The sequence below is a fragment of the Toxotes jaculatrix genome, chromosome 12 (assembly GCF_017976425.1).
Source record: "Toxotes jaculatrix isolate fToxJac2 chromosome 12, fToxJac2.pri, whole genome shotgun sequence".
Taxonomy (NCBI): Eukaryota; Metazoa; Chordata; class Actinopteri; family Toxotidae; genus Toxotes; species Toxotes jaculatrix.
The window spans coordinates 26,079,188-26,094,764 of NC_054405.1; the positions used below are offsets into that span (position 1 = coordinate 26,079,188).

The following is a 15,577-nucleotide window of genomic DNA, read 5'->3' on the forward strand; positions in this document are numbered from 1 at the left end:
ACATCCACCAAGGTGCAGTGAAATGTGAGAGGCTAGATTTTCACAGGGCTAACTGAAAGTCTAAAGGCTTCACTTTCATTTCAGTTTCAAGACAGAAAAAGACTTTAGATATGATTCGTGTGTTTTACAGTGAAAAGATGAGCTGCTGAGGCTGAACTGTGACGGTTCCACAGTCAGACTGGGGAGTTTTACTGGTTTCCCTCTCTGCTGCCGCTGCTCGGCCTGTGAAGGAGTTTGTACTGAGTGTTGTCGCCCTCTGCTGGACACTGGAAAAAGATTTGACATGAGCAGCATTTTAATCTTGTAGCTGATCAGCTGATTTAATCGTTTACCTGTTGTAGGTTTAGTGACGTATTTGTGATTGTAGCTAATATTTTACTAAAACGTTTGTTTTTCCATCGTCTCCAGTCGTCAGCAGCTCCGAGCTGTTTCAGTCCTCAGTTCAGGTTATACAGGTCTGAATCTGTCCAGTGAGCAGATGGAAATCTGATCTCATCTAAATGTGGTGGAGTCACAATAGAAATACTCAAGTAAAGTACAAGTACTTCAGTAGAGGTACTTCAGAAATGTACCAGTTTTGTACCAGTGTGATAAAGTGGATAACGTTCTGTGTGTTTAATGGAGTCAGTGAGAACAGTAAAGAGGAGACACAGAGTCCACAGAGTCTGTGTCCTCTCTGAGATTCCACCTCTTCTGATCCATCCCCCATTTTCCTCTGTCAGCTCAGTAGCTTCTGGTGAGTGTTTGAGAAACCTCAGGAATCTCTCACTGTGTGTTAAACCAGAACCACATGTGTGCCCCCACCCCCCAACGCACACTCATCCCCACTGGCATACGTGGAAAGTCCTGTTTAATCTTTTGTTCAGATGTTTCCTTGTTTGCACCACGATTGTGTTAATTTGAAACAACCATTGTGTTTGTTGGACTTTTCAGATGAAGTTGGACGTAGAATGTGTTTATGCACCGCAACACATCACATACATGGGAAATCCTTCTGGTCTCAGTGTAGGTTTGGAAAACATTTGTTCCAAAATCTGCTCCTGCAGAAAGTGGAATGTGGGAGGAGTCATGTGATCAGAGTTACACATGTGGCCAAACAATCAGAGGCTGAACAGAGCAGCAGCTCCGGCGTCTGTGCGACGACGTCAGTCTGAGACGTTTCAGTAACGTGTGAATAATCTGCATCAACCAGCGTCGAAGCTTGTGTTTGCACTGGGTTTGAATTTTACTCTTTTCCTGCTGCACAGTGCAAAGATTGATGATCTGAGATAGTTTTGCACACAGCTCCCTCTGCTGGTCATAATGTGCATCTTCTCTGATACCAGTGTGTTCGTGCTGCTGTACTCCACATCCACCCACCTTCTCTTCACTGTTTGTCATTTGCACCACATTTTGGCTCTGAATATAAACGTTTGGCTCTGTATGAAGGAGAAACTGGGCTGGATGGAATGAATTTAAACATTTTAAATGAAACTAATAATCTGAAATTTGTATGCAGGCGTCAAAATGAAACCAGTTCGTCCTCAGGAGAGCAGGAATATCCAGGTCATTTAATGATTTGTAGTTTTTGGGATGTCTCACTCTGAACAAAAGTTCTGAACCAGCGTGAGTTCACATGACCGGCAGGAAGAAAACAATACGACCCAACAAGAGAGACACGTTTGGTTTCATTGTCGTGTTTATTTCTTTCAACACAAATGACAATATTTGATTTCTTAAAAAACAGTCCTTTGGTGAGCTCAGCGTATCATCAGTGTGTTTGAGTGTCCTGTCGGATTAACGTGATCACACGTGTTTCAACATGAAAAGTTAAAAAATCATGTAAAATCAAATCAAAGATCAACGTCTGCCACAACAAACGCAAAGCAAATACCTGAAATCCTTCCTAGGACCTGCTAAGGGTGTGTGTGTGTGTGTGTGTGTGTGTGTGTGTGTGTGTGTGTGGAGGGGGGTGTCTGTCTGTGTCCTTGTACTTCTATCTTTGTGAGGACCAATTTGAGTTACACACCTTATAGAGTGAGGACATGTTGTCTGGTCCTCACAGCTTCAGGGCTGTTTGAGGGTTTGCACCAGGTTTTCGGGTTCAGGTTAGAATCAGGTTTAGGTTACGGTTGGAATAAGGGGTTAAGTAATTTGTGTGTGTGTTATATTGTCAGGTCCCTGGGGTTGACCACCCTGCCGATGAAGAGCAGCGCCCCCGACGCTTCATCCCGAATCAGGTAGAGGAAGGGGCGGTCCACTCGGTACGTCAGGTGGCTGGACGTCAAGGTGGCACTGGGGTACTGGTTCCCCTCAGGTGCCGTCTCCATGACTACCTTGTGATTGACGCTGCTGAGTTTGGCGGTCTGAGCTGAGATCTTCTCCAGCTCTGGGTTCTCTAGCCACTCAGTGAGACCTGCAGGGAGGAGGAAGAGAAGAAGGAAGAGCAGGATACAGACGAGGAGACACAGGTGAGTATGTTATGTGATGAGGCCGGTGCTGACGCTCTCTGATAAACAGGTAAACACATGTTGTATCACATACAATCTGTTTATGATCAAATATTTTAGGACATTCTATCACAGATATGCTCCTAAGGTTAAGAAGGAATCTCCCATCCATGCTCAGATATATGCAGGTAATCCAGTTTGCAGATGATAACACGCTTTATTACAGCTCTTACATCTCTATTTGTGCAGTGATGGTGCTCATATTTGCATCTGTCTGAACTGAAAAAACAATTTTAAAGGTCATTGATTATTGGACGTGGACTTGGTTCTGGTTGTGGACTCACCCAGGTCGCCGAGCAGTGGCAGCAGGTCTGTGGAGTAGCTGAGCCTCAGGGTGGGCAGGGTGAGGGACACCTGGGCAGGGAGGAGCGTCATGGAGAGGTCCTGGACGAACTCGGCAGTCAGGCTCTCCTCCAGCAGGGTCATGTTGGAGGTCACTTCATCTGGCAGGAAGATAAACATGCTGACATCGTCTTGCATCTGGATCTGAGCGATCTGGTGGAGGAGGAAGAGAGGAGGAGAAAGTCTTCTTCAGGAGGCATCTCTGAGAATGGGCTGAGTCAGTGGATGATGTTCACCTGTCATTATGTGTTTCAGAGAAGGAAACACTCACCGTGCAGCTCAAATCTGAGTCAGCTCCCATCTTCACAGGGTAGTTATCCTGTTGCATCATGGGAATGCGGACAGGTGCCCCGCCATCCACCTGGAAGTTCTCCATTAGTCCACCCTGACTGAACCGAGTCACCCACTTCCCTGTTTACAAACAGAAAACTGAGTCACCACCGACATTCATGCGCCGTCCTCTGATGTCCTCAAACTGTCCAACAGCAGGACTTTTACTTTGAAATCTACAAAAGACTTCTGAACCCTCCTGGACAGACCTTTAAAGTAGGCGGCGCTCACAGTGTTCACTCCAGAGTTTCGTGGGAGGGGTTTGGTCAGGAAGCGCTGCACCTTCCCGCCCGTCTCCTGAGTCACCCAGTCGTTGATTTCTTTCACATCTTTAGCTCCTCCCAGCAGGGCCTTAGGACGAACTCCGTACTGCTGCTCCACGAGGGCGAAGAAGTCCTGCTTCAGACGAAGTCCTGGAACGGTCACACAGAAAGATGGACTCATGACTAATGATTAACTCCTCATTGAAGCTGCAAAGAGACATGATTACATGCGGATCCCTGCTGTTTACATCACACAGCCCAAACTCACGTCGGGCCAGGTAGATGCGAGCGGCGATGCTCAGGCCTTTTCCAGGTGTCCGGACCGAGGCCAGCAGGTCTTTCAGGGTGGTGTGGAGCTGAGGATCCTGCAGGGTGTGGTACCTCAGAGCCCTGAACAGCTGCTTTTCAGCACGTTCAGACCCTCCTTTGGGAAAAGAGGGATCATGTTAGGCAAGTGGAAAATTTCTGGCAACATTCCTGTTGCATATTTTTTACATGCATGTTGATAATTTCCTTCTTCCACGTCAAGATCTGTTTCCTGGCCGAGACAAACTGAGGATCGAGGTCTAATATGTGAATATTATTATATGTGAGTTAAATATGGAACGACACCATTAAAGCATATTCTATAAACGCACAGCAACACTGTCGTGACATATCTTCTTAGCCATACCTGTGGCTGCGAGCAACAATCACTCATTCTGAACAGAGGGAAACACATCACACATGATGCTGCCGACCACCTGATAACCGTGGTGTGTTTGGGAAGCACCAAACAAAGTGAAAGCATCTTTAACTGGTTTGGCTGATGAGCCCGTACACACCATGGCAGCCAAAGCCAAAGCAGCAGTTTGGTTTTAGTTTGTGTGTTTGTGTCTTCACCCATGGCCAGCTGTGTCAGCGCCGCAGACACACTGATGGGGGCCAGGAAGACGTTGGCTGCGGCTTCACGGCTCGACAGAGCACGGAACAGGTTGTAGCCGAAGTCCGAGGTGGCAGCACCCATCTTAGTCGTTGAAGTGGTGAAGAGCTCCACATGTTCCTCCTCCCCACCCGTCTCCTCGCCTTCTGACTGGAACACATCAGTAAAGACGACAGTCAGCAGATCTGCTGTCTAACGACACAGCATTGTCTTATTTTGTTTCTGTTTTTTTGGTTTAGGTCCAAAATCCATTTCTGATCTGCTGCCATGCTCTGAGCCGCGCAGACGTCTCCGACAGCCTGGGACGGGTCTGTTTACTGCCCCAGAGTCAAAACTACACCTGGAGAAGCAGCTCTCAGGTTTTATTCTCCACGCATGTGAACAAACTTCCAGAGGACTTGAGGTTTGCTCCAGCTCTCAGGTTTTTAAATCAGGGCTGAAGAAAGGTCTGTTTGCTTTTTAGGAAGAAAAATTTGGGACAGTATTGATTCACTGAACTGAAGCTGAAGTTTAACAGTTTACCTTTAATCTCCTATTTTACTTTTTAAAATCCTGTTTCTGTCATTTTTTATGGTCATTGTTTCTTCTATATCTCATCTTAACATGACTTAGACACAACAGATAAATGGATTTCAGTTGAAAACAACCTGTTTGTTTTTGATTTAAGAGTCACAGGATTTCATTATGTGGATACCTGAGCCTGACAGAAGCTCAGAACGACTCCAAACACCAGCAGGAAGGTTGTTCGCTTCATCCTGAAAAACAAAAAACAAACACAGTCATGAGGCACGAGGATGATGCAGCTCTGAGACCTCTAAAGGCTCAGCAGTGGCATTAAGGCTGGGTCTCGTTTAAAATGAATAATTAATAATGGAATAACGGGTTTGATACCTGACTTTCTGCAGCTGCCCAAGACTTTTTCAGTGTCTCAGTTTAGAGAATATAAACATTTTGTTCATTTACCAAAATATTCGGACCCTTCAGTGCGTTAAATAAAGATGCAATAACTGAAGTAAACATTAGAAAAGTTTTCTGATCTAAAACAGGAACTTTCTGCTCAGAGAATAAACCAGAAAGATTCAGAACCTGATGACTGTTTGAAACAGGACGTTAAATTTCTCTTTCAGTGGCAAAGATAAAACCACATTCAACACGAGACAGAGACACGAGCCTAACAGAGCAAAGAAGAGAAGAGTCATCCTCTGTTTCAGAGTGATGACGAGCAGAAGCTCATCATTTCCACAGTGTTTTGTATAATTGCAGGGGAGCAACACAAACTCTACAAACTGATGACGTTGTCAGCACCGAGGCCTAAACACACAAACCTGCAGAGATTTGTGTGAGAGGTAACAAAGCACTAATCCTTTATTTTTCTTTGACATCTTTTCTCAGGTTAAATATTTTCATCACAGTTTTGGTGCAAAAGCTCGAAAACACATTAAGTTTAAAACCGTCAAACAAAGAGAGGGAAAAGGTCTCACACACACACACACACACACACACAGCTGTTGACGTGGGGTTGATCCATGTGCATTTCAGCTGAAGGTCTCACATTGCTGACATTCAAGAGATAATGAAATCACATCGCCTGGAGGACACACACACCACATGCTTGATGGGAAACCCAGACGTGTCCAAAAGCCTCAGCGTCAGCAGTTTCTTTGTCCTCAGACCTAAACTCAACGTCCTGACTTTCTCTGGGGCTCTGATCTTCTCTTCATCCTAAAACATGGAGACCTTGTATATTGTACTTTTTTTACAGCCCCAGAAACCCTCAGCGTGAACGGACCCGAGCCCTGGACTCAGACTCAGTGCTCAGGGCTGCAAACTCGAAATCACTTAACCCACATTTCATAACGTCTCTGAGGATCAAGCGTTTTTTTCAGTCTTGGTCTCAAAGTTAGTTTGAACTGAGTGAATCACTGACCCTGCTGCTGCTGCACTGACCCGCTGTGAAATCACAGCGATTATATAAACGCCTCCGTGGATCAGCTCCAGCTGTGGTGGTGTTTGTTGGCACACACACAGACTGAGCTGAAGAAATAAAATCTTCACAGGTTGGAAACACGTCTGTCAGAGAGAAACCTGTGGGAGCTGTCAGCTCGCTCTGATCAGAGGAAGAAGTCTGGACCGTCTGCGGGATCTTTCTCGGTCAGAGTTGCAGCCTGAGCCGCAGCCGCAGCCCGACATCACTCTCTGAATTCATCACTCTCTGAATTAAGCCTGAAGTCATCTCCAAACTGCCGCGCTCTCATCCACCGTTAAAGATGAGCAGAAAACTCAGAAAGCGCACTCACCTCTCCTCTTCTCCCGGACGCTCCACGTCGTTCTCGGTCTTTCCAGCTGCAGATGAGACGGGACTTCGCCCCGACGACGCCTACTGGCTCTGCGCCCACGGCGGCGCGCGTCCAGATGCTGCCAGCAGAGCGCCGGGGGCGCGCAGAATCCTGCTGAATTCAAATGAATCAAACTTTACAGGCAAAGACAGAAGATCAGAGCTCAGAGGCTCCGTGCGGTCTAACAAACACACCAGAAATGCTGCAGGTGTAATGGACCAGCACCGAACCTCAAACTCTTCTCCATGTTTTAGACCAAACTGACCATCACGTTCTCAAATACCCCTCACCTGATAATTTTTAATCCCGTGTGTCAATATTTAGGTTGATGTTAGGTGATTAAACATTAAACCTGACTCAGGTCCAGGAGATCATTTCATTGTTTATCCTCTGAGGTGTCTTTACCTTTAAATTCTGTTGTATGAAACTGATCCTGTTGGTGAATCCCCACCAATACATCAAACCCCGGACACCACCTCCAGAACCCTGTAAACCCCCTAAAAATCACCTAAAACACGGTGAGGACCACCTCATACACAGCTGGAACCACAGGAGATCCCTGGAGTTCTGTAAAAATCTATTAAAATCTCAGATGGACCTTTAGAACCTACACGGTGACGTCTGCAACTTCTTAAGGGCTACTGAGACCGTCCCAGAACACACCTCACAAATACGTGGAACCCCATTAGGACCCTTTGACCTAGATGTTTGGTTGCACCTCTGCCCCGCCCTAATGTGAGTACATAAGTCTTGTTCTTCCTGTCTCTTTGTCAGTTTGTCTGTTGTCCAGCCTGAGTCTGTCCCTGCTGTGTTTGTACCTGCAGTTGTCCTCCCTTTGTTCCTGAGTTCCTGTCTGCACCTTTGATCCTGCCTGTGTTGATCCTCGTGTTCCCCTTTGGACTTACCTCTGTGCCTGGTTTGTCCCCCCAGTAAGGACTTCTGAGTCTTTGCCTTGAGTTTGTGGTTCTGGTGTTTTTTCTCCCTTGTGGATGAGTTTCAGAGTTTTAAGACAATGGTTGGGGACAAAAACGTTTGTCTGAAGCCTGTGCAGGTTAAATTCACAGTCACAGAACAACCACACCGGTCTTTTCTTCTGGTTGTTGGTTTTTCGTTGTTTTTCACTGGCTGAACAAACAAGCATTACTATCTTCTTTTTAGGTGTGTAGTAAAATTATTCAGGCGAGAACTATGAGGAACTGACACTCAAAGTATTATTTGACTGGTTTATGTCAGTCTGGAAATGAGCAGCAGTTAAAAACTCTAAAATAAACAGGAATGGTCAGGCTTTAACTAATGATACAAAGCAAAGGGGGTTTAATTTTTGAGAAAAGCTGGATTTTTCTGTTCAAGCGAGTCCACGTGACTCAGGTTAAAGTCCTCCAAACATATCCACAGTAATTACCCTCACCCTCTTTCCCACAATACAAATACACTCCTGTGTCAACATTTTATTTTCCCTGACTGAACATGAAATTAAAATCATCACATTGTAGAGGACATCATGGTGTACAACGTGTCAGAAGGACCAGTCTCGTGTTTTCTAAGTGTGTACAGCTCTCGCTTTCATCAGCTGTGAAGCCTGAGTGAAAAACATTCCCAGGCCTCAGAGGTGAATGATACACAGTCACTGAACGCTGTATTTTCACATCACAAACCTGATGGCTTTATAAAACATCACCGACTGGTAAACCTTTTGCTGGCTCTTTCATATAAAACTTCATGCTGATCACTATGATTGCAGTACATTTGTATTTTTCATGTTATACTACAATGCCTTTTACATAAGACCAAGGTGTTTATCCTCTGAATTTACTTTAAAGGACCATTTGGGAAACATGTTTATTCAATTTCTTGTAGAAGTTGGATGAGAACAGATGAATGTGTTATGTGTTAATTAGTGAGCTTTACAGGTGCTGGTACATGGATTTTGTTACTTTTATACAGATCCGGGCTAGCTGTTTCCCTCTGTTTTCAGTCTTTAATGCTAAGCTAAGCTAACCAGGTGTTGGCTAGGACTTCATATTTACCACATAGACAAGTGAGTGGGATCAGTATGAACATCTAACTGTCAGCAAGAAAGAGAACAAACGTTATTGCCCAAAATGTCAAACTTTTCCTTTAACCAATAAGATTTCGAACTTCAGCGGGAACAGAGTTGTCTGGAGTCAGGATTCATTTCCCTGTGACTTCTTCCGCCCATTGCTGCCCTCCAGTCAGTTTACGCTCTGCAGCTGCTCTTTCTCACCAGCGGGGGCGCTGCATGACTGCATGCTGCTGCCTTCTGCTGACTCCAGTTTGCTGCACGACCTGTTGCTGTGAGTGATATTTATGTCTCTTTCCCTGACACTGTCCGTCACAGGCTGGTCGCTCATGGTGCTGTTGCCTTGGGGATCATCATTAAGCATGGGGTCATTGTCAGGGCCGGGGTTTGTGACAATGCCCATGAAGAGGGGCACGAGGGAGGCGTCATCGACAAGGGCAAAGAGGAAGGGGGAGTTGACAGAGAAGAGGGAGATGGAGCGCATGGAGGATACAACAGTGGTGGCCGACGCCTCCACTCCTTCTTCACTGAGTTCTACGGTGCTGGCATGGCGGACGCTCGACACCCTCAGAGGCTGGTCAGAAATCCCAGAGAGGTCAGGGGCTGAAAACAGAGACCCGAGGCCTGATAGAGAAAACCAGGGAGAGACAGAAAGAGAGGTAAGACTTACAGACTGAAAGGCCAGATATGCTCTGTACATACTGACGTGTTCACACAGGGAACGTAGAATTCGCTCCTAAGGATGAGCTGGAGAAGGAAATGGTTGTTGGCTTGAAAGTGGCATCGTCAGCATCACCACAGTGTCTATGTTATTTCTTTCAGACTTCCTTTCTGACTTGAGAACATTCTCACCCATGCTGGTCAGCGCCTCCTGCAGCTCCTGGCGGTACTGCAGCTTCACCTTCGGTAAGTTGACCTGCATTGTTTTCTCCAGAGGTAGACGTCTGTAGAGGTCGGAGATGTTCAGTTTGGGAAGCACTGATGACACATTTACCCTGCCTGGCAAGGGCAGGACAATTAAGAAGCTTGTGTTTCCCTTGAAGGGAAAACTGGCAACCTGGAAAAGATAGAAAAAGAGGGAAAAACCCAAAAAATATCATGCATTGGTGTGTAAAAGCTGTGTCGGTGTCCTTGGCTCTGTTTGTGATAGTGGACAGTATCTGCACCATACGGTTCCACCATACTGATGTACCCAGGAATCTCAGTGTTACCTGTGCTTCCAGCTCTGGATCATCCAGCAGGCGGAGGGGGTAATGGGCAGACTTCATCATGTCCACCGACACTGAATTCTGGCCATCCAGGTAGAATACTCCTTTAGAGGTCACTTGGGGGTCAAATCTAGTCTGCCATTCACCTGACGAACACAGAGAGCAGTAACAGGAAATATCTGTAGCTTCATTGCCAATGTTTGATTTGTTCCATATGCTCAGTGCACTGGGAATTGTTTCACCAAGGCCACGCAAACCACCCTACAGAGATGTTTTTAATGGAATGGTTCACCTTTGAAGTACACAGCGTTCATGAGCATAAGCACCACGTCATGAGGAATACTTTCCAGGAAGTTGGGGATGTGACCATTGGTGACATTCTCCACCCATTGGTTGACCTCTTCTACAGAGACCAGAGGGACAGGCTGTGATTGGTACCTGAAAAAAAATAAAAACAAAAAAACAAAACAGAAAAAATCAGTTGGTATAAATGTAAGAAAAACATCCATCATTACTGATTTTACTTGCTCCATCACCTTCTCCAGTGTCTTACAGCGTGAAAGAGTCTGCTCTCAGTCATGGCTGTGGATGTTTCACCCTCTTATCCCTTCTCCTCCAGCACCACTAATTTAGTCCATATTCATTCTCACTAACTGTACTGTTATTTCAGACCATGCCATTTCCCACACGACCAGCAGCCGTCACTGCGGAGCTTTCCCACCCAAGCCGCCAGAGCTGCTTCCCATTTAGCAAACAGCTACCCAGTATATACAGCCCCCATTCATTCAGTTTGTCATTGCTTATCAACTGTGGGTAACCAGCCTTTAATCTCATCTGCCTATCTTAGTCTCTTTGACCAGCTGCCTTCCCTTAGCCTTTAGAACATTTGCTAATTTAGTACTGATCTATAGTTCCCAACCTTAGCTTTCCACCTAACAGAGTAAAAACTCTATCTCTTTGAATTTGTGTTCAAATTGGAGTTGAATCTTTGACATTATCATTCACTGAGACATCTACAGTCTACATGTTTTCAACATTACATCAGTCTTCTAATTAAAAGTAACTGCATTCAGTACTTTTGGATGGATTGTAGTTGATACCTGGCCAGAGAGTCCTCAATAAAAGACAACTTCACTTCAAATCCTGAGAGATGAAAGAGAAAATGGAAAAGGTGCATGAGACGAGTTTTACACCAAACCTCTTAAACACCGTCAGCAGTTTAACACTCATCAGCACACACCTGGTCTCAGGTACATCCGTGTTGCTACCTCCAACGATGTGTTGCTGAAGTGAGGCACAAGGCTTCCCAGTATGTGATGGTAACACGGCAGACTGTGGGCGTGAAGGCTCTTCAGCAGCAGATTCTCTGTCTCGTTTCGAGCGCCTGAGAGAAAAATTCAACCTGAACAAACTGTTTCTAAAGAACGTAGAGCAACATGTTTGAAACCAACACAGTGTAATATTAGCAGTTCATTCCACATGTGGCTTTACATGTGCAAAGAATTACTTGAAGAAAAGCTTCTCTGAACTTTGTTGCTCAGGTTATATGACACCAGATTAAAGATCTGTAGCCATGCGAGAGTTTGCAACGCTCATTTCCCCCAAGAAGCAAAGAGTTGAAGGTTTTAGAACATCTGAGAATGTTCTTGTCAGGCTCAGCACTATAGTCAGGCTTAGTTCTACATCAGGTTGGACTTTCTTAGCTTCAGGTGTATGAAAGGATGTGTTAGCATTTCAGCATGTTATTATGTTAATGGACTGCAGTGATATTTGGTCTGGACCAAAGGACAAGTCCTGGTTACTTTGGTGAAGTCTCTTCCTGCACATCATTGACTGAATACTGAACTCATGAAACTCATGAACTGATTCTCATGAAAAACTAAAATTAAACTTCAACTGACCTAAGGTGAGCTGAGCGAGGGCAAAGGCCAAGCTGAGAGGCGATAGGATGACGTTTGGCTGCTGTGGACCAATAGGAAGATTTTCCAGGAGCTGTAAACCAAGTCGCTCTATGGCGCCCCCTATTGCCCTGTGTTCCTCATGGCTGAATGTCCTTCCTCTACAGCTGTGAACAGTGTCCTCTGTCTCCTCCTCTTCATCTACAGGACTGGATACATCAGGAGCCCCTGGACTGGGATCCTCCTGAAGACCAAAAGAAGACAGTCACACAAAAGACGAAGACCAAACGAAGAATTTCCTTTTATTGCTTAAAAGGTTAGTTCATTAGACAGAGGTTTTTCTTACAGTCAGTCCCAGGTGGCAGAGACAAATCAAGACAAGAAGAAGACACAGCTTCATTTCCAAACAACCACCCTGAAAAACACAGAGACATCACAACAGGGAGGGCATGTTAGATGATTACCATAACACATCACATGTTTTTATCTAATGATGAGTTTGGTAAGATCAAGCTCTTCTGTCCACCACATGGCCGGGAATGAAATGAATCAAACTGAAAATAAACAGAGGGATTATCCTCAAATTAAAAACTGAAAATGGTTCTTTTCAATAACTGACAGCCACCTGGATACTGAATCCTCCATGATGACAACCATGAGAAGAGACAGAGGGGTGGAGTCGCCCAAGTTCAGTTCAACAACACTGAAAGTATACGATTAAGTAACATGAAACAATACTGTAGCTGCACATCAGGACATTCTAGCATTTTGGCATGCTAAGATCAGACCAAAGTGTTTGAACAACAGACTGACCTCTGTACAGCTGCTCTGCTTCGAGTAAACGTTGTCAGGCCTATTGATATTTAAATACTGCGTAACTTTTAGTTAAGCTTTTAGCTAGTGATGGTTTCCATCAGTGTATCTGAGTAGTCGGGTTTGAGTCACTTGATGTCTCAAATATGGCCGCCGTGTTTACCAGGAGACTAAAGGTTACTGTTTCAGAACCTTTTTTTGGCTGAGCTGCAAAACACTGAATACACAGAGCACAGAATTCACTGAACTACATGAACTATACGAGTCTACCACTACTGTATATGAGTTCAGCTTCATTAGGATATACATAAACTGCACCCATGGATCCAAGGAGCTGCGTCATCACTAAGTGCAGTTCAACACACTCTCTTTGACTCATTGTATTTTTGTAATTTACAGATTATTTTAGCAGCTGTGCTGATGATTGGCAGCAAATGTTTCTGCGGAGGCTCAGAACGCAGATGAAAAAGGTTTTGGTGAAATCAAAGATGGTCCAAACTCACCTGGCCTGTGTCGGATGTGGAGGCAGATGATGAGAAACAAAAGGGATTAAAAGATGAGATGAATAAAATAAGAGTAAAGACAGATATGGCCAACCTTCTCTAGGCTGGACAGCGTAGTGCCTGGACTCAACCACTGCCGCCCCCCTGTTGGCTGGTTAATAATCAACCCTGGACCGATCATGGCTGAGTCTGTAGTCACTACACAATGTAAGAATAATGAGACAGGTTGTCTAACAAACTGTTTATATTTGGTCATGAATGAATTAATTCATTCGTGTTGCTCTGCCTTTAGGATAGTGTAGTAATGAGAATGTGCATGTATCATGGAACACGCTGGTGAAGTGCCATGATCGTGACCCACCACGTCCACAGGACATAATCAGTTATGTATGAAAATTGAAATATTTGTGCTCAGTATTGATTTTTCCTCAGTGTTTTACTGGTAGATACGTTTCCTCACTGGTCACTGAAGAAGACATTTTCCCAGTAAAGGCACTTACTGGTTTTATTATGTATGAAATGAGCTGTGGATTAAACTGAACTAAACAGCAAAGCTGAACTACAGCAAACAAAAATAGGCTGAAGCATAAAACAGTGTGAAACTAAAGAGCAAAGCAGAAAGACACAAACAGCAGTTTCACTGTGGATTCTGCTTTGTGCTCTGAGTCGTCCTGCAGTTCGGTGCCTTCAGGGCGCTCCACACATACATCCAGCAGAGAGAGTGGGTGTATATTTGTCTTGTTCGGACCGCCTGGTTCCAGCTTTACGCCCCCACAATGCAGCTCTGTCACAAACAGGGTCCTTCCTCCACCTCGGTTCACCTTGATCCTGTTGGTCTCACCACAGAATCCAAACAGTCCCTGAAACACACTGTGAATCATGTCAGTCTGAAATCTGGCAAAGGCCGAGAGGTTGTTTTAAAATAGGTCAGTCTCCATACTACGAGGTAAACAACGCCCACAGCGTAACTGAAGAATGTGTTTATTTACTGAGGTGATGTCCTGTTCAAATGAACACCATGACACGCGTTCGACAGACAGACAGGTCGGAGTTTCACTCTGCTGAACCCAACATGCTTCTGGTTGGAAACTGTGTCACACCAGACGATGATGTGATGCATTTCAGAGCTTTGCTTGGGTTAAAGTTGAGGTAAATGTGGGGAACGTGTTCTTTCACAGTGTGTTGATAAAAGAAAGAAAGAAAAACCATCCAGCTCCTCCCACACACTCTGCTGCCTGACTTCCAGTAATAACAGATATTTTGCCAACTGTGCACACACAGACACACATTCATACACATATCCTGACCCTGAAACCCAGTGCTGAGACAGTCAGAGCTCTCATCTCTGCACTACAGCACCAAGCTTCTAGAACGAGCTCAATCAACTGTATTAGCGCTAATATTGGATTTTATTTTGACGTAGCCACAGCTGTGCTGCCAACAGATTCCTCCGACCCAGAATTACCAGTCGGACGCCAACGTGAACATTTTTTTTCCCACTCAGCTGTGAACGCAGCTTTAAGCCTGAGGGTCACGACATGAAATGGTTCCATGTGAAGCCTGGAAAGTTTTGTAGGACAAGTATTTATAGTGCTGTATTATGTCTGATCAATACATGGTATCAGCTGTCATCAAAAGCAGACCAACCTGGAGAAAATCAGGTTTTCAGTAAACGGCCAGCAGATGTCACCATTTTACTGTACAAACACTTTCCGACGCTTCTGTGTGTAACTTCAATACAAAACACTTCACCTGGGGGTTAAAATGCCACTTTCTCAGTCAGTGAGAGTCTTGGCTGATTTTTAACCTGACAGTGACTGAAGTCAGACCAAAGCTGAAGTGTTCACCTGCCTTCATTCTGAAATCAGGCAGGTGAGTGTGTGTCCACTGGGTGGCAGCAGAGGACAATCTGAAGTCCCCCTGCACTAGAAGAAGCAGCAGATGTGTCGTTATGGATGGATGGACTGATGGATGTCTCTGATGTGAGCTCCATATTTGACGCTGCAGTGTGTAATGTCACCTGTTATAATATTACCTGCATGTATGTGCTGCTGCTGCTGCTTTCGGCTGTTCGGCCAAAGCGAATCATCTGACGCAGCCCTCTGTTTTATCCGGGCTTGGGGTTTACATTTGTTTACCCTGAGTAAGAACCCTGGAGTTTTCCTTTGAGGAGGGATTTGGGTTATTTTCTGAGTTTTGTGTCCTGGCCTCATGGACTCTTAATGCCAGTGATTTTGTGTTATTAAAAGGACATCATCACTCATCCATCCACTTTGTGTGTCTGCATTTACAACAAACAAGTAAAAGTACACAAGCATTTTCAGCAAAATTTACTCAAAGTGTCATGGTAACAGTACTTCCTGTCTCCTGTGACAGATCTCTGATCAGGTACCTAAGGGTCGGGCCCCTCCAAAGCATCAGCACCACCACGC

At 45.1% G+C, this 15,577-nt stretch overlaps 2 protein-coding genes across 2 annotated transcripts; both read right to left on the reverse strand.

Moving 5' to 3' along the window:
- Window positions 1-1,660: 1,660 nt before the first annotated feature.
- On the reverse strand, window positions 1,661-6,915 carry serpinf1 (serpin peptidase inhibitor, clade F (alpha-2 antiplasmin, pigment epithelium derived factor), member 1). The gene is made up of 8 exons (XM_041050737.1): window positions 6,644-6,915; window positions 5,041-5,101; window positions 4,307-4,496; window positions 3,693-3,848; window positions 3,371-3,574; window positions 3,103-3,242; window positions 2,774-2,984; window positions 1,661-2,395 (listed from the first exon to the last, which is right to left on the reverse strand). Exons 2-8 carry the CDS (start codon window positions 5,098-5,100, stop codon window positions 2,145-2,147), a joined length of 1,212 nt encoding a protein of 403 aa, XP_040906671.1. The 5' UTR covers window position 5,101; window positions 6,644-6,915; the 3' UTR covers window positions 1,661-2,144.
- Window positions 6,916-8,666: 1,751 nt separating this feature from the next.
- Window positions 8,667-13,591, reverse strand: serpinf2a (serpin peptidase inhibitor, clade F (alpha-2 antiplasmin, pigment epithelium derived factor), member 2a). The gene is made up of 9 exons (XM_041050736.1): window positions 13,146-13,591; window positions 12,176-12,244; window positions 11,833-12,073; window positions 11,172-11,315; window positions 11,032-11,074; window positions 10,224-10,369; window positions 9,935-10,077; window positions 9,576-9,780; window positions 8,667-9,347 (listed from the first exon to the last, which is right to left on the reverse strand). The coding sequence occupies exons 2-9, from the start codon at window positions 12,227-12,229 to the stop codon at window positions 8,896-8,898; spliced, it is 1,428 nt and encodes a 475-aa protein (XP_040906670.1). The 5' UTR covers window positions 12,230-12,244; window positions 13,146-13,591; the 3' UTR covers window positions 8,667-8,895.
- Window positions 13,592-15,577: the final 1,986 nt, after the last annotated feature.

What these genes read in the sequence shown, in the direction of transcription:
- serpinf1 (XM_041050737.1), bottom strand. Translation starts at nt 5,100, where the DNA reads ATGAAGCGAACAACCTTCCTGCTGGTGTTTGGAGTCGTTCTGAGCTTC. An exon ending in TCGCATCTACCTGGCCCGAC is followed by an intron (nt 3,575 to 3,692) that starts GTGAGTTTGGGC and finishes TGACCGTTCCAG; the next exon opens with GACTTCGTCTGAAGCAGGAC. An exon ending in GAGCGCCGCCTACTTTAAAG is followed by an intron (nt 3,243 to 3,370) that starts GTCTGTCCAGGA and finishes GTTTGTAAACAG; the next exon opens with GGAAGTGGGTGACTCGGTTC.
- serpinf2a (XM_041050736.1), bottom strand. Translation starts at nt 12,229, where the DNA reads ATGAAGCTGTGTCTTCTTCTTGTCTTGATTTGTCTCTGCCACCTGGGA. An exon ending in TCTGCCACCTGGGACTGACT is followed by an intron (nt 12,074 to 12,175) that starts GTAAGAAAAACC and finishes TTTGGTCTTCAG; the next exon opens with GAGGATCCCAGTCCAGGGGC. An exon ending in GAACGCTGTGTACTTCAAAG is followed by an intron (nt 10,078 to 10,223) that starts GTGAACCATTCC and finishes TGTGTTCGTCAG; the next exon opens with GTGAATGGCAGACTAGATTT.